At 56.7% G+C, this 20890-nt stretch overlaps 2 protein-coding genes across 6 annotated transcripts in view; one reads left to right on the top strand and one right to left on the bottom strand.

Annotated features, from left to right (window-relative positions):
* The window catches only part of CPSF1 (cleavage and polyadenylation specific factor 1), a 14105-nt gene extending 11676 nt beyond the window's left edge, over window positions 1-2429 (top strand). Inside the window, exons 26-37 of the mRNA XM_025871345.2 lie at window positions 167-283; window positions 363-453; window positions 524-608; window positions 679-820; window positions 905-1057; window positions 1129-1305; window positions 1383-1449; window positions 1535-1582; window positions 1655-1810; window positions 1883-2012; window positions 2079-2217; window positions 2298-2429. Coding sequence (XP_025727130.1) covers window positions 167-283; window positions 363-453; window positions 524-608; window positions 679-820; window positions 905-1057; window positions 1129-1305; window positions 1383-1449; window positions 1535-1582; window positions 1655-1810; window positions 1883-2012; window positions 2079-2217; window positions 2298-2345 — 1353 coding nt within the window. The 3' untranslated portion in view covers window positions 2346-2429. The remainder of the gene's footprint in view (window positions 1-166; window positions 284-362; window positions 454-523; window positions 609-678; window positions 821-904; window positions 1058-1128; window positions 1306-1382; window positions 1450-1534; window positions 1583-1654; window positions 1811-1882; window positions 2013-2078; window positions 2218-2297) is intronic.
* Window positions 2417-20890, bottom strand: part of ADCK5 (aarF domain containing kinase 5) — an 18941-nt gene continuing 467 nt past the window's right edge. Inside the window, exons 2-15 of one of the 5 annotated variants that reach the window (XM_025871346.2) lie at window positions 11310-11416; window positions 10284-10433; window positions 4997-5072; window positions 4644-4844; window positions 4418-4558; window positions 4218-4331; window positions 3981-4112; window positions 3829-3912; window positions 3655-3736; window positions 3503-3581; window positions 3332-3423; window positions 3014-3266; window positions 2813-2929; window positions 2417-2724 (exon numbers count right to left, since the gene is read on the bottom strand). In XM_025871346.2, coding sequence (XP_025727131.2) covers window positions 2619-2724; window positions 2813-2929; window positions 3014-3266; window positions 3332-3423; window positions 3503-3581; window positions 3655-3736; window positions 3829-3912; window positions 3981-4112; window positions 4218-4331; window positions 4418-4558; window positions 4644-4844; window positions 4997-5072; window positions 10284-10433; window positions 11310-11416 — 1734 coding nt within the window. In that variant the 3' untranslated portion in view covers window positions 2417-2618. The remainder of the gene's footprint in view (window positions 2725-2812; window positions 2930-3013; window positions 3267-3331; window positions 3424-3502; window positions 3582-3654; window positions 3737-3828; window positions 3913-3980; window positions 4113-4217; window positions 4332-4417; window positions 4559-4643; window positions 4845-4996; window positions 5073-10283; window positions 10434-11309; window positions 11417-20890) is intronic. The other 4 variants (XM_073893401.1, XM_025871347.2, XM_073893402.1 and 1 more) reach the window with 4 other exon arrangements.

Below are 20890 nucleotides of genomic sequence, written 5' to 3'. Positions count from 1 at the left end.
GGGACGGGAAGGCCGTGAAGCACGGCACAGCACGCCTCAGTCCCTTGCACACCTCGGTTCCGGTAGAGCTGAGGGCTGGCCTCGTGGAGCCCTCGGAAGCCCGGATTTGCCTGCCCTGCCCTCGGCGGATACCAGGGCTCACCGGCCCCTGTCCCCCACGCACCAGGGTGAGCTGAGGATCAGTGTCCTGCCTGCCTACTTGTCCTACGATGCCCCGTGGCCTGTCAGGAAGATCCCCCTGCGCTGCACTGCCCACTACGTGGCTTACCACGTGGAGTCCAAGGTCTGACCCCGTCCTCTTAGGGCCAGGGACCCTCTGGGCGTGGCCTCTCGCACGCCCGTGACGCGCTCCGCTCTCGCAGGTGTACGCAGTCGCCACCAGCACCAACATGCCGTGCACCCGCATCCCGCGCATGACCGGCGAGGAGAAGGAGTTCGAGACCATCGAGAGGGGTACGTGATGCCCAGAGTGGGCCTTGCTGGCGAGGCTGCCCGCCCTGACCGTCAGCCCGTGTCCTTGCAGACGAGCGATACATCCACCCCCAGCAGGAGGCCTTCTCCATCCAGCTCATCTCCCCGGTCAGCTGGGAGGCCATCCCCAACGCCAGGTGAGGCTGGGGTCTGGCTGGGGACCGGCGGCCCCCCCGGGAGGCGGCGTCCTCACTCTGCCTCGTGCAGGATCGAGCTGGAGGAGTGGGAGCACGTGACCTGCATGAAGACCGTGTCGCTGCGCAGCGAGGAGACAGTGTCAGGCCTCAAGGGCTACGTGGCTGCTGGGACCTGCCTCATGCAGGGGGAGGAGGTCACGTGCCGAGGGCGGGTAAGGGGACGGCTGGTGGGGGTGGGCAGTGCCTGGCAGCCCCGGCCCCTTCCCTGCACATCACCCACCCTCCTTCCCCGGCAGATCCTCATCATGGATGTGATCGAGGTGGTGCCTGAGCCTGGCCAGCCCCTGACCAAGAACAAGTTCAAAGTCCTGTATGAGAAGGAGCAGAAGGGGCCTGTGACTGCTCTGTGCCACTGCAATGGGCACCTGGTGTCCGCCATTGGTCAGAAGGTGAGCCCTCCCGCTCACCCCGGGGCCTGCCGCTGCCTGCCCGTTGTCACCCACTGCTGCTGTCCCCCTAGATCTTCCTGTGGAGCCTGCGGGCGAGCGAGCTGACGGGCATGGCCTTCATCGACACCCAGCTCTACATCCACCAGATGATTAGCGTCAAGAACTTCATTCTGGCAGCCGACGTCATGAAGAGCATCTCGCTGCTGCGCTACCAGGAGGAGAGCAAGACACTGAGCCTCGTGTCCCGGGTACCTGTGCGGCCTAGGCCCTGTGCTGGGTGGGTGCTGGCCACGGGCTGACCTTGACGTCCGTCCCCCGTCCCCAGGATGCCAAGCCCCTGGAAGTGTACAGCGTGGACTTCATGGTGGACAACGCCCAGCTGGGCTTCCTGGGTGAGCGCAGGGCCTGGGGGGGGGGGGGTCTCGGGGCTCAGAGACTTCGGGGGTGGCTGGGCTAACCCTGGGCTCTGCTCCCCAGTGTCTGACCGTGACCGCAACCTCATGGTGTACATGTACCTGCCAGAAGGTGAGTATTCCCTCTTCCCCTCTGCGGGGGCTGGCGCTGGGCAGGCAATGACCTGAGCTCCCTCTGGCCTAGCCAAAGAGAGCTTCGGGGGCATGCGCCTGCTCCGGCGGGCAGACTTCCACGTGGGTGCCCACGTGAACACGTTCTGGAGGACGCCGTGCCGCGGCGCTGCGGAGGGACCGAGCAAAAAGTCGGTGGTGTGGGAAAACAAGCACATCACCTGGTTTGGTGAGTCCCGGGCCGGACGGGCAGGCGTGTGGGGCGGGGCGGTCAGCCTCACTCACCCGGTGCCTCCTGCAGCCACACTGGACGGTGGCATCGGGCTCCTGCTGCCCATGCAGGAGAAGACGTACCGGCGGCTGCTGATGCTGCAGAATGCGCTGACCACCATGCTGCCCCACCACGCCGGCCTCAACCCCAGGGCCTTCCGGTGAGTGTGCGTCCCCCGCCCCCCACCCGTGTCCCGTCACCCTATACAGCCTGCATGTCTTCCCAGAATGCTGCATGTGGACCGGCGCATCCTGCAGAACGCCGTGCGGAACGTTCTGGATGGGGAGCTGCTCAACCGTTACCTGTACCTGAGCACTATGGAGCGTGGCGAACTGGCCAAGAAGATCGGCACCACGCCTGACATTGTGAGCCCCCGGCCTGCCCCGCGTGGCCCACCCCTCCCCACCTGGCCCTCCCCCCACTCACCAGCCCCATCTCCCTGCAGATCCTGGACGACCTGTTGGAGACTGACCGTGTCACCGCCCACTTCTAGGGTCCCGGATGCCACCACCACCCCTGTGCACTGTCCCCACCCCTTTTTGTACAAAACACAAGGAAAAGATGTTTGATTTGAGAAGAGCTTGTGGTCATTGTCAGGCCTCCTGGCTGGGCTGTGGTCAGAGCCCCATGGTGTTCCCCCCCCCCCCACACACACACACTCTAGGCCACAGCTGCTTCAGCGCCCCAGGTCTCGGGGTGTGTGCACTTCCAGCCCTGGCCAGCTCTGTCGGTCCGGCGCTGGATGAGCTCTTGCCTCCGGGACTCCCTAGGTCTCCAAGTACTCAGAGAGCCCCTGGGTCTCAGGCAGGAGGCCCAGGTGGACCAAGAGCCGAACCAGGAGGGCGGTGAGCCGCATCGATAGGGTCTCCAGCCTGGGTGGGAGGCCAGAGGGGTCACAGGTTGGTGGGGAGCAGGTCTCGACCACCTGCCCTGGATGCCCGCCCCCTCCCATCTCCTCACCTCAGGGCCACTTCAAACTTGAACATTTCCCAGATGACCCTGCTGTGGCGCAGGAGGCTGGCACCGTAGAGGCTCTGGTACGCTGCATCTGCCAGGCGGGTCCAGCCCCTGACCGCACTGCCCAGAGACACAGTCAGCCTGGCCCAATCCCACTCCATCCGCCACTTCCCACCCCCGGGCATCCCGCCAGCCAGCACCCACCTCTTGGCCATGAGGAAGTAGCGGTCCACAGGGGTGCCCAGGGCGGTGTTGATGGCACGCACGGTGTTGATATTGCGCAGCACGAGCAGCATGGGCCGTGGCAGGGCTTTGAGCACCCCCATGATGTCCTCAAAGTGCTCTTGCGCCATGGTCTGCATGTAGGCTGCCTCCTCCCGGCTGAGCAGGTGTGAGCCCCACAGCTGCCCCAGGCGTACGGGCCGCTGCATGAGCATCTCGGAGAAGAGGAAGTAGTCTGGGGGGCGGTGAGCCAGGACCGCGTGCCCCACAAGCCCCCAGGCCCGCACACCCCGGCCTCACCTCGCACTCCGAGTGCCTCTGCATGTGTCTTCATGGCGGCATCGTCCCTGAGAATGATGGCCCGCCATAGCTGGCACAGGGCCGACCGGTCCCTGCGGGAAGCCAGCAGTAAGGCCCGGGCACCGGGGCCCTGCCCCCTCAGCACCCCCCCCCCCCGGCTCCCCGCCTTACTTCTTGTCCAGAAACTGGTAGAGCCCGTGGTCCAGCAGCACCAGCTGGGCCTTCCCGTCGGGGCCTTTCCGCACCAGAACTAGGGACACGGCGTGTCAGCTCATGTCCCCTGAACCCTGACTCCCACCCCCACCCCCGGGGACTTTTCCTACCATTGCCAGGGTGGGGGTCCGAGTGGATGAAGCCTGTGTAAAATATCTGCTCCGCAAAAGCCTGGATGAGCTTCTCTGCGATCTGGGGAGAGAACAGGACCGGGCCACCATCACCCTGCGCTTGGGGCGCACACGTGCCCGGCCACGTCCACACGCTGATGCACGCGCACTCACATCCTTCACCGCCAGCCCCATGCACTTGATGGCCTCCACATCGCTGACCTTGCAGCCTTCGCAGAATTCAGCCGTCAGCACACGCTGGGAGAGAGCAAGTGGCTGAGCTCAGCAGGGCTGCACGTCCCCACCCAGGAGGGGGCCCAGCCCACCTTGCTGGACGTGTCCCAGTGCACGCGGGGGACCACGATATAGCGGAAGTGCTGCAGCTCCCGGGCACAGCGCTCGGCATTTCGGCCCTCGTTCTCGAAGTCCAGCTCCTGCGCCAAGGTGCCCTTCAGGTCCTGGGGGCCACACGGGCAGCTGGGGGTCGAGGCTGGGGACCAGCCCACCCCGGCACATAACATGCAGACCCTGCTTGCTCCGGCCCGTCTCTGGGCAGCAGTTACCTGGAGGACCCAGCTGAAGCCAAAGCTGGGGTGCATGAACTCGACGAGCTGGAGCAGGAGCTCCAGGGTGTGGATGTCGCCGTCAAAGCGGTCCCGCAGATCGATGTACTGCACCTGCATTGGGCGAGGGTGCAGGGAAGACCCAGGGCTGCCAGCACCGGCCCAGACCCCGCTGCAGTGCAGAGCGGGCCCCCATGTACCTTCACGGCCACCTCCGTGCCATCGTGCAGCTTGGCTCGGTGCACCTGGGCCAGGCTTGCGGCGGCGATGGGCTGATAGTCGAACTCCCGAAAGAGTTTGTGGGGCAAGGCCTGGAAGTCCTCGAGGAACAGCTCGTCCACCTGGCAGGAGAGGGTTCTTGGAGCAGCGTGGGGCGGGGAGGGCGTGGGGCACTGCCAGAGCCCCCAGCCCAAGTGCAGGGCTCACCTCCTGGAACCCGCGCGTGAGGGCCCTGTCCTCCAGCACACGTAGAGTCCTGATATACTCCGGGGGCAGCAGGTGGTTGAAGGAGCACAGCCCCTGGCCCAGCTTCACGTACAGGCCCCCGTTGCTGATGGCCCCGGCGACCAGGGCATCAGCCGCCCGCTGGTGACATGCAGACATCACCTCCAAGTACCCCGGGCTGTTCTGACCACAGGCATGGAGGGAAGGGATGGGGGCGGGCGGGCAGGCGCCTCCTCAGTTCCCCCGGCACCCACCTTCATCTAGCGTGTCACCGTCCCCCCCCCCTTCTCCCACTGTGAGGCCGAGCCCACTGTGGCTAGGATGCAGGGACAAACCTCTTCCACCCCACGCAGGACGACGTTTGCACACCACCAGTAGTCCAGGGAGATCTGTAGGCCTATCCTCAGAGACCTGTTGACGGAGGCTGCCCTCAGCTCTCGGCAGGCACAGCGCCTCAGAGCCGTCCCACCCCCGCCCCGAACCCCCGGCCCAGACTGAGCATGTGGCAGGGGCTGCTGGGCTTCCAGGCTGGACCAGGAGGGAGAGGACAGGCTCTGGTCTGGCCTTGCTCTTAGCACTGCCAGCAGGGCGGTCTCAGCTACTGGTCCACACCACCCCTGTGCCCGGACACGCACCACCGAGCACCCAGCACAGACGGGAGGGGCAAGAGCTGGTGGGGGGCGCTCAGGTCAGGCCCGAAGGACCAGGCTTCTTACTGCTCTCTTACAGCACCTAAGACCTGTGCAGCGGCGATGGCTAGTGAGCGGCTGTCCCCAGCTCCCGTGCTCAGGCATGCCCTGCCCCAGGCCCCTCTGCACTGCGCGCCCTGCCGAGCCCCCAGGTGCTCTCCACGTGTCCCTGGACAGCAGCCTCCAGGGAGCTGGATCCCAGAGCAGGGCTCCTAGTGCTCTCCACTGTCCTGGGGACCCGGGCCCCTCCTTATGTTGGCAAGGGTACTCACTCCCCGGGGCCCAGGCTATGGACAGGCAGCCCTGGGTCTGGGGAGGGAAGGAACCAGGGCTGAGTCCCGCCTCCAGCATCACAGACCGCAGACCCTCAAACCTTCATGAGAGGGCTGTAGGGCTCCTCTTCCTCAAGGAAGAAGCCCTGAGGGGACCTGGGGCCACTGGTCAAGCCAAACCTCTATCTTCTGCCTCCCAGCCAGCCCCGCCACAGGAGGGTGAGAGCTGAAAGGGAGGAAGGAAAAGGCTGCCGGGTTCCGGACCGGTCTGCCTCCCTGCTAGGGTATATGCTACTCCCAGCAGTTGTGGTGACGGAGCATGCTCGAGCAGTGTCAGGTCAGCGCGTGCCTTATGCGTGCCGCACTGCACTCCACAAATGAATGGGCTCTGTCCCACTCACCCCCAGCCGGAGCCAGGGAACAAACGGGACTATCTGTGAACAGAGCACGGTTGGCAGGGGGAGCGAGGACACAGGAATTCTCTGAGCTCCCTAGAGATACAAAGCGGGGGAGGGGGGCTTCCCTCCTTCCTGAATAATTCAGTCCAAAAGGGAATGCAAGGTCTGCAAAGGGGCAGGGGTAGCTGCTACACTCAGTCACCGATCAAATAAGTCACTAAATTATGGACAAGGAAAGCCAAGATTCTGCCAGTTGGAGAAAGGAGTAGATGAGAATGATCTCTGTACTGGGAAATACCTGCGTGAATGGAGGTGTGGTGTGTATGGCTAGATACAGAGATGGACACATGTAAGTGTGCACATGCACACAGCCACACAGCCAAACAGCCTGGGCGCAGACTGCCCAGAGCAGCAAGCACAGCCCTGGTCCTTAAGACCCTTCTCCAGGGGCGCCTGGGTGGCTCAGTCGTTGAGCGTCTGCTTTAGGCTCGGGGCATGATCCCGGGGTCCTGGTATCGAGCTCCGCATCGGGCTCCCTGCTCTGCGGGAAGCCTGCTTCTCCCTCTCCCGCTCCCCCTGCTGGTGTTCCCTCTCTCGCTGTGTCTCTCTGTCAAATAAATAAATAAAATCTTTTAAAAAAAAGACCCTTCTCCGTTCCAAGGAACCAGGCTTCCGGGAGAATGGCTGAATCCAGGTCTGGGAGAGAACAAGACGAGCCTGGAGCATCTCAGTGCAAGAAGGAATAAAATGCTCCAGAAATGGAGACACTGCAAGAGGACTCAAGGTGGGAGTTAACAACAACTATTTGAAGAGGTAATGGCGAAATCGAGGTTCACTGTACAGTGTTTCCAACTCCGCTGTTTGAAATTGTTTACAATAAAATGTCAGAGATAAAAGGATCTACACCTGAAAGTAATATTACACTGTATGTTAACTGAAATTTAAATAAAAACTAGGAAATAAAAAATCATCACAAAGGCTAAACCTGGAACAACAAAAAAACAACCGACATCAACAGAGATCAATCCACACAAATAAAAAATCCGTAAGTCCAGACTGATACAAACAAATGGGGAGAAGAGAAAGTTTTCTTATAGTAGAATGGCAACTAACAGACGTGGTACAGCTGAACTACAAAAACCACCACGTGGGGCCCCAGTAAGAATGAATTCACCTAAGGAGTCCTGGGAGCTGCTGAGCCAGTGGGCAGAAGGGCAACGGGAACCGACCCCAACGCCACTCCAAGACAAGGGGCCGGACAAACCACGCACCGCCCTGGGGGTGCAGAACGTGCCAAAATGCACCAACTGAATCCAACCACGAGCAAACCTCAGACAAACCCAAATGGGGGGGGGCCTTCTACAAAAGGGGGCGGCAACATTTTTCTTTATGAAGTTAGAGGGTAAAGATTTTGGGCTTTCTGAGCCATACGGCCTCCCCTCTGCTGTCGCAGTGAGAGCAGCCCAGGTAACGTGCACAGCAGACAAGACCACAGGTCCAAGGAAGCTTATTTATCAAACGGGCAGCAGCCATGTTTGGCCACAGTCTGCTGACCCCCGCTGGACAACATCACTGGTCTATAAGCCTCCCGATGTGTCAAGGTCACGTGTAGTGAAGAATTAACTTCAGCCAGAAAGGCCCAGCCTCTGTCCCAGCTCCTGGCAGGTGGCCTCTGAAGGCCTGCAATCTCCCGAGTGACAGGAGTGTCTGGGATTGGTGATGGGCCCGGGCAGTGCATGCTGATGATGTGCTCAGATTGCCAGAGGTCAGCCCAGCTGGGGGAGGGAGGGAGACTGGAGGCAGCTCAGTCGGAGGCCAATGATTCAATCACGCCTAGAAGGAGACTCCCGTGGAAACCGTGCACACCGACGCTCACAGAATGACCGGCATGCACTGTGGCATGTCAGCGACGGGGCGGGAGTAGGGGTGTCACAGGTCTTTGAGGACATGGAAACTCTGAATTTGGGCTCTCCCAGGCCTCACCCTGTGCATCTCTTCCTTGGGCTCATTCTGATTTGTATCTTTTTTTTTTATTTAAAGATTTTATTTATTTGTTTCACAGAGAGAGACACAGCGAGAGAGGGAACACAAGCAGGGGGAGTGGGAGAGGGAGACGCAGGCTTCCCGCCGAGCAGGGAGCCCGATGCGGGACTCGATCCCAGGACCCTGGGATCATGACCTGAGCCGAAGGCAGACGCTTAACGCTTAATGACTGAGCCACCCAGGCGCCCCTGATTTGTATCGTTTTTTGCTATGACAACACCTTAATCAAAAGTACAGCACTTTCCTGAGTTCTGTGATTTGTCCTAGGGAACCATGGAAACTGATAAGCCTGGGCGCACATGGGAGTCTGGGGACCATGCTTGACCTCAAATTTAGCCATAAGAGCCAAGGAGACACGGGGGGGACTGTTCTAGGTGGCAGGAAATTAGAGATGGGCCTGGTACGGGATCCTTGTGCTAAAAAGGTTATTGCTGGGATGCTTGGCGACAGGTAGTCAGAGGCTCATAACGCACCAGTGTCCTGATGGTGCTTATGGACAATGTCCTTGTTTAGGAGATACACCCCAGCTTGCAGGGACAATGGAACACATTGACAACTCATTTGTCTAATTCCTACAGCTTTTCTGGACATGTGAAACTGTATTCAAAAACAAAAAAAAAGCCCACAGGTTTCTGAGAAGTTAAAATTGAACAAGGGGTGGGGTAAGAAAGCGTGGACTTTGATGCAGACTTCCTGCCGCCCATCTCCGAGCCTTCACACACTCGTGACGTGTTCTGATCGCTCTCCTACGACAGAACAAGCTCCCGACCCCCCTGGTGAAGCCAGCCCCGACGTGCTCCCCACCTGTGCTCCATCCCTGGGCTCCGGCACACACACTGACCCTGACTCCGGAGGCCCTGTGGTCACCCTGGGCCCAGCCTGCCTGTCCTGCAATGGCTGGGGCTTACAGCTGACAAGAACACGTTGGGAAAAGAATAGTTGTGGCTGCCTCCCTCCAACCCCAGCTCAGCCCCTGAAAGCAAGCTGTGAAAATACGTTTCCTCAGGAAGGAAGCCGAGAGGGCAGGCGCGCCTGCGATGGGGCATCTGACCCTGGGCGAGAGCGGTACGTAGGAGGCGGACGCGAGACGAGCTCAGACATGCCAAGTGTGCGTTTCGGAAGCAGGCTGCTTGGGGACCGTCCCCACCAGTCCCACACAGTGGAGAGCCACAGAAGAAAAGACAGAGCCAACTCCAGGCTCTGCCCTCATCCACCTCAGGACTGGGAGACTGGACAACCCTACAGGACAGAGAACTCACTACCCAGAACCTGCCCAGGAGGGCAACGAGGTGCTTTAGGCAAACCTGACCACCGAGGGAGACAGGTGTGCAGGGGCGGGGCCACCATCAAGGAGTTAGGAAGTGACCAGTCTGTCGTGCCCTCGTGGCAGGAAGTGGTCAAGCATTCAGCCATCCACCCGACCATGGCCTCCATCAGCATAAATTTCAGGGAAGTTTCTGGCTAAGTGCCCGAAGGCCTTAGTAGTCCTAAGCCTTCCCCTGAGAGATGGACCCAGGTTGGAGAGGCTGCAGGTGCTCAGAGCTGCAGCCCCCAACCCCACAGCCTCCTCAAGCAAGGAGGATGAACCACTTCCCTGGGCAACCATGTGCACCCCCCAGTCCAGCCCAACAGTGCGTTTGGGTAGACTGAGGTTTCACTCAAGGCCAAGAGCTGGTTCTCAGGATTTCTTGGCTGTAGGAATTCCTCCAACAGGAATATCACCCCTACCCCCCAAGAATCTTGCACGGGTAGATAAGGGAGTATGAAAAGGGCCTTCAGTTTAAGGCACCCTTAATACTAATGACCAGACATTATCCATCTCTAGACCAGTCCACTGGGACTGGAGGAGGGATGGCAGCCCTCCCCTCTGAGCCCCAAAGCCCTCTGGGTGCCAACTCTCCTTGGGGGAGTGGAGGTGAGAAGAAAGAGGAAGAGGAGGAAGCAGCTTCCCGTCTGCCCACCAGCCGGCAAAAACCTGACCAGCTCTCCCTCCAGCTGGCCGAGGGTGATCCGAAGGGTCTGTAAGAGGCCACGTCTGGTGGGCATGGCTCGTTGGCACTACGACCACGTGGACCTGGCAGTACTGGAACGTCTGGAAGGCAGCTTGGAAGGTTCCAGCAAAACCCTGCAGCCCCTCCCAGCCCCAGCTCCGGCTCCGCACATCTCAGGACAGGTGGGGGGGCAGGGGAGAAAGCCGTGCCGTGCCCCCGCTCCTTCTACCTGCTGAAGCGCCCCACGCCGTCCACTACAAGCCTCATCCTTCTCTTCTCCTGAGGCTCTGCTGTGAAATAGCGGGCCCCAAGTAGCAGGGGTACCCCCAGCATCGTGGCAGAGAGCGCCTTCCTCCATAGGGGCTGGGGTCTGAAGGACCTGGAGGGAGACAGAGGGGCATGGTGCAGGTCACTTCCTGTCTGCCCACCGGGCCTGGGCTCTGGGGCCTCTGCTGCCCACAGGCTGAGGGGCACTCTCAGACAGAACCTGGCCCACCCCAGGGAGCTGCAGCTCTACGAGAAGCCTCTGCAGGCAGCCCCGGTTCCAGAGGCCCGAGTGGTCACTAGTGTGTTCCAAGTCACCTTGCCCGAGCCCCATGGATACCTTGGATGCCAGGCTCCAAGGGGCCAGTGAGCAAAGAAAGCAGCTCTTTGGCCTCACGGGAAGCAGCTCACAGGCAGAGCTGAGATCCTCACCGGACGAGGGCCTCCTATGCTGCACGGAGTTACAACCACTGTCGCCCAACTGAACTGCCAAGTGCCAGGTGATGGGGACTAAGGGCGAGCCCAACAGGAGCCCAACAGGAGCCCCCTGCCCCAAGGTCACCAGGCAGCGAGTGCATGCTTGGGTAACTCACTGTGGCCCGCCAGGCCTGAGTCTAGCCTCCTGACGCTCCCCACCTCACTCCCCCGCTGTCCTGCCCACTGGCTTCAGGCCTGGAACCCTCCTACGTCCAGTTCTCGCTTCCTCTCCCTGTTGTTTTGGCCCCATCCACAGTGGTCCCACCCTTCTTCACGGCTCTAGCCTCGGTGTGCTCATGCCACTGCTGTCGGGGAGTCCCGCCCCGGGGGCGCCAGTCCCTGGCAGGGGCAGGGGGCTACCAACCCCAAGCCACCACACAGAGGAGCAGACGCATCTGTCTTGGGGGTGGAAGCACAGAGAAGTCCAGCCTTGGGCCCCACAAGAGAGGTCTTCCATCCCTGCCTGGCAAGAGGCACGGGCCCTAGAGGGCACCTGGGGCTGTGGAGAACTCACCAACTTGCGGGCAGGACCCTGAGGTTTCTCCTGGGGAAGGCAGGGGGGGACCGCCAGGGGTTCCGCCTGCTGTGCAGCAGGGCAGAGTGGAAGCCGCAGAGCTGTGACTGCAAAGGGAGCAAACAGCACAGGGTCACACAGGCCTGGAGCCGAGGGGCAAGCCGTACCTCCCTGTACCCAAATATGCCATCAGCGCCTGTCAGCACTTGCAGGGATGTGCTCGGGGCCAGGCCTACATGTTTGGTTCAGGAATGCGGGACAATCCCTCCTCTGGAGAGCAAGGCCGAGATCCAAGAATGACATGAGAGAAGGCAAGGCCACACTGTTCGCACCAGGAGCTTCTGCCTCGGGGCACCACGACAGGTCATTAGAAACGCCCACCTCTGGGCATCCCTTCCGTCGCCGCCTTGGACCCTCTCCTCGGGGCCCTGGGACCTCTCCCGATTTGTCTGCTGCTCAGCCCACTGACCACCAGCCTCAGGAGGTCATGCTGAATTCCCAAAGGAATGATCAATAATGCTTCATCACACAATCAGAAAGACGTCAGACTCAAGAAGACCAGAGGCAGTAAAAGGGACCCTGTGTAGGTGGTCGTCTGAGGACACCTGCTAGGACCCCAGCGGCGGAGACCTGGAGGACGGCAGGGAAGGCCAAGCGGAAGACGCGCCACAGGTACCACGGGGACGGCACAGCGCTGGCTTATTCCAGTGACCACAGAAACATGGCTCTCCTACGCTCACTGACAACCCTGGTCTCCCAATCTTACTTGAATTATGGGGTCTTAAGAGTTCCTCAGCCACAAACTGCCAACTGCAAATTCTTTTTAGGGAAAAAAAAGGTTACGCATAGTAAGTCATGACCCATGGCACAGATGTTAACATTTTTATCATGAACCCTGGACCAAATAAAGGACTGACTTTCCAATCATTTTCTGGCCAAAACACACAGCCCTGGAGACCATTTCAAGGACTGCAAAACAAGACAAAAGTCAAAGGAAAAGGTCCATGACCTATTGTCCCAAGAGAACACAGGCTGACAGAAAACCTCTGCTCAGCAAGGCCACACACAGCGAGTGCAGATCCTCAAGGAAACCCCACAGAGGCGAGAACGGCAGCGCAGGCAGACAGGAGGTGAGGACCAGCGGCAGGAAGAGCCCCTAGGCTTCCTGTGCAAGAGAGCAGGATAGCACAGCCCCCTCCCCCCGCCCCAGCCCTCTGGCCCGCACAACCTGACTCGGCCACATGCACACAGCTATGCTGAGGCTCAGCAGCAGAAGAGGAAGCCCAGAGGATGAGCATCTGTGACCACAGATATCTGGTGGACAGTCACTCAGAACATTAGAGAGTCCCTGCAGCATGGCTGGTTCCACAATGGGATCCCAAGGGTTTGTGACAACAAGCAGGTGTGCCAGGAAGGAAAGCGCTGCCCGCACCATCCGCTCCCCTCAGACGCATCTCTGTCCAGGCTCCGTCCAGCCCCTGCCTGTTGTCGTCAAGGCCTTCAGCCCCTCCCTCCCCGTACTCCTCACCTGATTCCAACCTTCTGCCACATACACCCATCACACAAACCCTACCAGAGATGCCCTGTGTGACACTGGGTCCTGTATGCAACCAGGGGCCACGGACAGATGCAAAGCCAAGACACAGGGACAGCATGGGGCACAAGGGAGGGAGGGCGCTGCTACCTGGCAGTGAGTAGGACCTCTACATGAACACCAGAGAAGGTCTTCTATACAGAGAATGTGGACTCAGTAGAGGCCTGAAGCCAGGACAGCACAGGGCATTTCTGGGGAGGAGAGGCCTATGTGAAAGGCTGGAAAACATACTGTATGCTCATAGGTGGGGGGTGCCCAAAAAGAGCAGGCAGCAAAGTGAGCCAGAGTCAGGCAGAGCATCCCGAGGGGCCCTGGGGTTTTCCTGCAGGGAGTGGGCACTGTGCTGGGGAGGTCAGTCCAGGAGGAGGGTGCTGGGTGATGGAGCCAAGTGGATTCAAGGCAAGTGTGAGGAACTGGCAAGATGGCCCAAGGCTGGTGCCTGAGAGCCAGGGAGCGCTGCGATGCCTGGAGCTCGGGCCAGTGAGGGCCGTGCTGTGATTCTGACCTCAAGGAGCCTGCAAGGCCACTGAGTAAGAACTGACAACAGCCACCAGCCGCCAGCCACTGGAGCTCAGCACTCATTGTCAGTGGCCCTGAGCAAGTCCAACAAGTGGCTCCAGGGTGCGGGGCATCCTTTAAACAGCCTGGCCTCTTCAGAAAGTCATTAGGATTCATGAGTTGGGAACACTGGTACTAGGCACAGTCGTTAATCAATTCTTTGCTTCTATAAATATTTGCAAGATTTTTTAAAGATTTATTTATTTGAGAGAGAGCAAGCGGAGGGGGAGGGAGACGAGACTCCCCACTGAGCGAGAAGCCTGACATGGGACTCGATCCCATGACCCTTGGATCATGACCTGGGCCGAAATCAAGAACTAGACGCCTACTACGTTCAGCTCAGGTCATGATCCCGGGAGTCCTGGGACGAGTCCCACGGCGGGCTCGCTGCTCGGCGGGGAGTCTGTTTCTCCAGCTCCTTCTGCCCCTCCCCCTGCTTGCGTGAGTTCTCTCTCCAAAAAAAAAGAATTGGACACTTAGCCAACTGAGCCACACAGGCACTCCAATATTTGCAATTTTTTATAACAATAAGTTAAAAAACAATCATAGGAAAAATGTGGGAAGACCGTTGTAGACTGGGAGGGTAGACGGACAAGACGCCTGGGCGCACCTCAGGCTGCAGGAAAGCCCCTATAAACCCAGTCCTGGGACAAGCTGGTCAGAGTACCACAGACATTCGGGAATGACTGCTCACGCTCCCAGGCGCGATTAAGTTAAGTGAGAACGATGTTTAGGGGATGCATGTTGAAATGTTTAGATTGTGTCAAAATGTCTGCAACTTACTTTCAAATGGTCCAATGACAACAAAATATATGGTTTCAAGTAGAAATAGGAACAACTAGAGCAAGATATTCATAGTGGGTGGGTCTAGGTGTGGGTATCGGGACAGTTAACTACGTAGGACCATGCTGTCAGCTTGTCCCTGTATTTAAACGTTCTCATGACCAAAGTGGCAGGCGGCTGCTACGCTCTTCCCGGCCCCAGTCAGGAAGGTGGCACTGTTTGATTACCCCATTGTTTCCTTTATAAACTTATTGCAATCACATACAAAGCTTTATACAGTTACATGACTAAACTGTAAATCCCTTACCTAATATAGCCTAATACAAATAATTACTTTTACCGCCTCCCCCAGTTGCAAATACTTTACTACACTGTCAATTCTATTTTTAACCTTCCTTTTATATTATTGTCATGCATTTTTAAGTTGTTTTTGGTTTCTTGTTGTTGTTTGTTTTTGAGAGGGAGAAAGAGGGAGGGCATGGAAGGGGCAGAGGGAGAGGGAAAGAATCTTAAGCTGGATCCACGCCCAGCACAGAGCCTGACGTGGGGCTCCATCTCACAACCCTGAGATTATGACCTGAGCCAAAATCAAGTCAGATGGCCAACCAACTGAGCCACCCAGGCGCCCTGACTTTAAGTTTTCATTTTACTTCCAGCATAGTTAACATACGGTGATTGAACACTTACACACATCACCTGGTGCTCATCACAAGGGCACTCCTTGATCCCCACCACCTGTTTCCCATCCCCCCATCTTCCTCCCCTCTGGGGACCATCCATTCTCTATACTTAAAAGAGTCTGTTTCTTGCTTTGTCTCTTTTGTTTTTTCCTTTGCTCCTTTGTTTTTTAAATTCCACATATGAGCAACATCATATGGTATTTTTCTTCCTCTTACTTTGCTTAGCATTATTACTCTTTAGCTCCATCCATGTTGTTGCAAATACCAAGGTTCCATTCCTTTTTATGGCTGAATAATATTCCATTGTATATATACCACTTCTTCATCCATCGTCAGTCGATGGACACTTGGACTGCTTCCACAGTTTGGCTACTGCTGGTAGTGCTGCTATAAACAAAGGGGTGCATGTATCCCTTTGAATTAGTGTTTTTGTGTATTTTTTGGGTAAATAGCTAATAGTGCAATTGCTGGGTGATAGGGTAGCTCTATTTTAACTGTTTGAGGAACCTCCATACTGTTCTCCAGAGTGGCTGCACCAGCTTGCATTCCCACCAGCAGTGTAGGAGGGTTCCTTCTTCTCCATATCCTAGGAAGGTGGCATTTTGAAGATGAGGCAGCTAGGGCAGGGCAGGGTACTCACCAGGGGCAACTGTGTGCCCAAGACATCTGGCATTGTCTGGAGACACTCTTAGTTGTCACAACCTGGGGAAAGGGGTGCTCTTAGCATTGAACGGGTGGAGGCCAGGGACACTGCCCAACACCAGACAGTGCCCAGGATGGCCCTGCCCTAGAGACTCAGGTAGAGCCAAGGCTGAGAAGGGGTAGACTAAACGCAGACTGCTGAGCCTGGAATTGGAATGCAGGCTCCAGCAAGTACTAGCTGTGCAGTGAGAGCAAGCTACCTCCCTCTCTGCACCTGTTTCACTGTCTATAAAGCACGGACCACTGTACTGTTCACATACGGGCCGAGTGAACATTTGCAAAGCCCTCTGCACTGTGCCCAGCCCACACGACAGACCAGGCAGATGGGCATGCTGAGGTCATTCTGGGATCAAGGAGCAGCTACTCTCCACAGCTCTCCTGCTCACTGTGCCACGCCACCTGCTTGTCCCCATGCCCTTACTCTCCTGCCAATAGCCCTGGCCCCAGGAGTCCGCTCCACCTAACATGAAGAAGTACATACTTGCTAGATTAAATTTAACTATTTATGTTAACAGATCATCAGCTTCCCACAGCTTTTTCAGGAGAAAAAAATAGCACTTAGTCCAGAAGATAAAAGAGACTATTTCCAACATATGTAAAACTTGGAGATAGGTTACATATAGAATATGAAGAAATGCTTTACTTAATAGGAGCAGAAGGGCAGGAGCGAGTGAAAGGACAGCAAGGTTTGCTGCAAAGTTCCAGTGGTGTTCATGGATTCAGAAGCACCACCGCCGCAGACAAAGAAGGAAAATGGCCAAAGCTGACCCACAATGATTATTCTGAGACATAAGCATTCAAAAAGGGAAAGGAAGGGAAAGGGGAAGGGAAAGGGAAGGGAAAGGGAAGGGGAAGGGGAAGGGGAAGGGAAGGAAAGGAAAGATTTGTGAGCTATTCTAGCCAATAAACTGGAGAAGCAGAGAGAAAGGCCTCATGATTCGGAGGCTGCAAGCACCAAGGCTGAAGCAAGGGATGGCAGGGAATGTAACATGCCAGAGCCCAGGCACGGCTGCCCCAAGACTGCAGGCTAAACCCAGCATCACAAGAGCCCCAGACCCTCCAGATACCCATGAGGGCTGAGCAAGAGGGGCCACACCCACGTCCTTTCACAGAGGAGCATGCTAACTCTGAATTATTTTACACTAAAGCACAAGGCCCTGGCTGCACCCCAAGCCTCAGAAGGGGCAAGGCCAGAAAGGTAACTGCCCCTGGCCGCAGTCCCCAGTACCAGTTTCTGCTTTCTTAGATGCCGTTGCAGCAGTAAGGACTCGGGCTGCATCTCATCATTCCCCAATTCATTTCCCAGCAGTGAGTGACTCTTCACTCACACTCCCATAACAAAGGTCCCTCTGGTAGAACCTGGACAGCCCACACAGCACCAGGCCCAGGGGCCTGGAATGCCCTTCGCCAGCCCCTAATTCCCCAGTCCTGTCCCTCACCCCCCCATCTGCCTCTGCAAGTTGTACACGCCTCTCCCACTATCCTTATCACACCGGAGTGTGACTGTTAGTTTAGCCTCTGTTCCCCCACCAGACTGTGCAGGGTCCACCTCTTAATCGTCTCTGTGCTTCTAGGATCTAGTGCAGTGCTTATTAGATAAAGCAGGAACTCCATGAAGGCTTGCTGAATTGAGATAAATGGTGACAGAATGAACCAGAACCCCACACGGCCCAACCCTGAATACTAGGTGAGCAATATGAAGAAGGCCATGGTCAGGTAAGGGATGGCAGCGGCCCTTGCAGCAGCCTGGCTCTGCACAGGACTCCAAGGATGAGGCCTCATGCCGACAACTCCGGAGCCCCTACCACGGTCCACAGGCCCATTCAAGTATCTGGCTCCTTCCAGTCTGGGATGGCCAGTGCTCCTCAAACTATCCCCACCATCCAAGAGACATCCCCGAAGCCCAAAGAAGTCACATGACTATAAATATGGGACAGAACCTATAGCCAGATCTTCCAGGAACCAGTCCAGGGCAATTTCCAGCACATCACATATAACTCAAATCACACCCAGAGCTTAAGCACCAGAACATGTCAGCAAACAGGCAAAGAAAGAGCTGTGGATCGCCAGGCTGCTCCCTCAGGCACCAGTGCCTTCTCACCAGGACAACTACATGCCCTGGCTTGCCTGGGACAGCCCTAGCTTACACTTGTCTCTGCACCCACCACCTCAAAGCCTTCCAGTTTGGACAAGATGAAATGGACCTTCTCTACCCCAGTCTCTCATGCTTGCTTGCTTGCTTCTTTCTTTCTTTCTTTTTATTTTTTATTTTTTTTAGATTGATTTATTTATTTATTTGAGAGAGAGAATGAGAGATAGAGAGCATGAGAGGGGGGAGGGTCAGAGGGAGAAGCAGACTCCCCACCGAGCAGGGAGCCTGATGCGGGACTCGATCCAGGGACTCCTGGATCATGACCTGAGCCGAAGGCAGTCGCCCAACCAACTGAGCCACCCAGGCACCCTCTTTTTTTTTTTTTTTTTTTAAGATTTTTTACTTATTTATTTGACACACAGAGAGATAGTAAGAGAGAGAGCACGAGCAGGGGGAGCGGCAGGCAGGCAGAAGGAGAGGGAGAAGCAGGCTCTCTGCTGAGCAACGAGCCCGATGCGGGGCTCGATCCCAGGGACCTGAGCCAAAGGCAGCCGCTTAACGACTGAGCCACCCAGGCGCCCCCTTCTCATGCTTTCTTAGAGTGTGTGCACAGCCTGCCTGCAGAAACAGAGTGCTCGTCTGGAACTCAGCTAACAACGTATAAAGTAGGGGGGAAAAAAGGCTCTGAGTAAGTGAGACTCAAATAGGTATTACAAAGGTCACCAACAGGCTGAGTGAGCTACCCGCTTCCCTGCCACACTGTCGATTAGACAGAGCACACTAGGGGTTGAAAGGTCATTGCAGGCAAACCAGCCCACAGCACTAAGAAGCACCTGCTGCATCTCATGATGAGGCCCAAACCAGAAGAACTACAGAGGTGACAGAACCACGCCTGTTTCCTGGCAGGGTCAACCGCCCTGTGTACTTAAACAGGAGAGGAATCCAAGGCACAGATATGTTCCCACAGGTAGGAAGTGAGCCTAGGAATCTGGGCCCAGGAGAGGTGGCCTAGAGGACCATGAATACCCTGCCCTTTTCTTTTCCAAGGGTCTATGACCCTCTTGGCACCAGTCAGGTCTCAGAAGCTTACTGGGCTCTGCTCCACTTACCAGATGTGAGCAGCTCCTCATCAGAAGCTAAAACCTGCCTGCCCACTCCTTAGAGCGGTTGGGAGGATTAAGTGACCCAAATTATGTGCAGACACTTCGTAAGCTGTAAAGTGCTGAGCTAAAGGCCAATTCAGTGCCTGTTTGCCTGGCTCTCACACTACCTCTGCCTCATCCCAATCCATAAAACACCCTTGTGGAAGGCAGCTGCTCATTGCAAGTCACAAAAATGAACAGAAATGCATCTGTACTTAAGTTGAAAACCCAAAAGACTCCACCTGAGAACTGCTAGAACTCATACAGGAATTCAGCAACGTAGCAGGATATTAAGTCAATGCACAGAATCAGCTGCACTTTGTACACTAACAATGAGACAGAAATGGGCAGAAGACACGGACAGACATTTCTCCAAAGACATCCAAATGGCCAACAGACACAAGAAAAAGTGCTCAGCATCACTTGGCATCAGGGAAATACAAATCAAAACCACAATGAGATACCACCTCACACGAGTCAGAATGGCTAAAATTAACAAGTCAGGAAACGACAGATGTTGGCGGGGCTGTGAAGAAAGGGGAACCCTCCTACACTGTTGGTGGGAATGCAAGCTGGTGCAGCCACTCTGGAAAACAGTATGGAGGCTCCTCAAAAAGTTGAAAATAGAGCTACCGTATGACCCAGCAATTGCACTACTGGGTATTTACCCCAAAGATACAAATGTAGGGACCCGAAGGGGCACGTGCACCCTCATGTTTATAGCAGCAATGTCCACAATAGCCAAACTGTGGAAAGAGCCAAGATGTCCATCGACAGATGAATGGATAAAGAAGAGGTGGTAGATATACACGATGGAAGATTACTCAGCCATCAGAAAGGATGAATACCTACCATTTGCCATGATGTGGATGGAACTGGAGGGCATTATGCTAAGTGAAATAAGTCAAGCAAAGAAAGACAATTATCATATGATCTCAGCAATATGTGGAATTTAAGAAACAACACAGAGGATCATAGAGGAAGGGAGGGAAAAAGGAAACAAGAAAACCAGAGAGGGAGACAAACCATAAGTGACTCTTAATCATAGGAAACAAACAGGGTTGCTGGAGGGGAGTGGGGGTCAGGGGAATGGGGTAACTGGGGGATGGGCATGAAGGAGGGCACGTGATGGAACCAGCACTGAGTGTTGTATAAGACTGATGAATCACTGACCTCTACCTCTGAAACCAATAATATGCTATATGTTAATTAAATCTAAGTTTAAAAAAAAAAAAAGAAACGCATCCATACTGTTTATATCTAACCCTACAAGGCTAGGCTTACTAGAAAAATACAAGCCCTGTAGAAAACTCCAAGTTGAAAAGGCTGATAAATCCTGTCTTTTCAGCTCTAAACCCTCTGAGGAAAAGGACGGATTCCTGGGGCCAGAGTGGGTGAGAGCGGGGTCCGTGCTTATGACCCCAGGTTTAAAAGGTGCTCATCCCGGGGCGCCTGGGTGGCGCAGTCGTTGAGCGTCTGCCCTCGGCTCAGGTCGTGATCCCGGGGTCCTGGGATCGAGCCCCGCATCGAGCCCCGCATCGGGCTCCCTGCTCGGCGGGAAGCCTGCCTCTCCCTCCCCCGCTCCCCCTGCTTGCGCTCCCTCTCTCGCTGTGTCTGTCTCTGTGTCAAATAAATAGGTAAAAGCTTTAAAAAAAAAAGGTGCTGATACACCTTTTTCGGAGATACAACACGGGAGGCCGCACTGCGCAGAGAGCGGGAAGAGCAGCGGCACGCTCAGGGGCTGGGAGGGCAGCCTGGGGCCGGGCAGAAGTCCAGGAAGGCCGGCGAGGGTTAGGGTTCGCCGCGGGAGCCCGGCACCGACGCTGCGGCCCCCACGCCCTCCGTCCTCTGCTCAGAGGCCGGGCGGCAGGCGCCGGCGCGGGGTGACGTGCGCCGGGCTGGAGACCGGGGCCTCGGGCCCGCGGCTGCCGCACGGGGTGGAGCGCTGGGGGCTCTGGGGCGGACGTGGGCGCCGGAGAAGCGTCGGGAGGGGTGTCCACGAGCGGCACACACGGGGCTGTCTCGGGAGG

Source organism: Callorhinus ursinus, unplaced genomic scaffold (assembly GCF_003265705.2).
Source record: "Callorhinus ursinus isolate GAN/ISIS: 27379988/994484 unplaced genomic scaffold, GSC_fseal_2.0 scaffold5, whole genome shotgun sequence".
In the NCBI taxonomy this organism is placed as follows: Eukaryota; Metazoa; Chordata; class Mammalia; order Carnivora; family Otariidae; genus Callorhinus; species Callorhinus ursinus.
The sequence above is the reverse complement of the archived record's forward strand: the minus strand, read 5'-3'. Positions and strand labels throughout refer to the sequence as shown.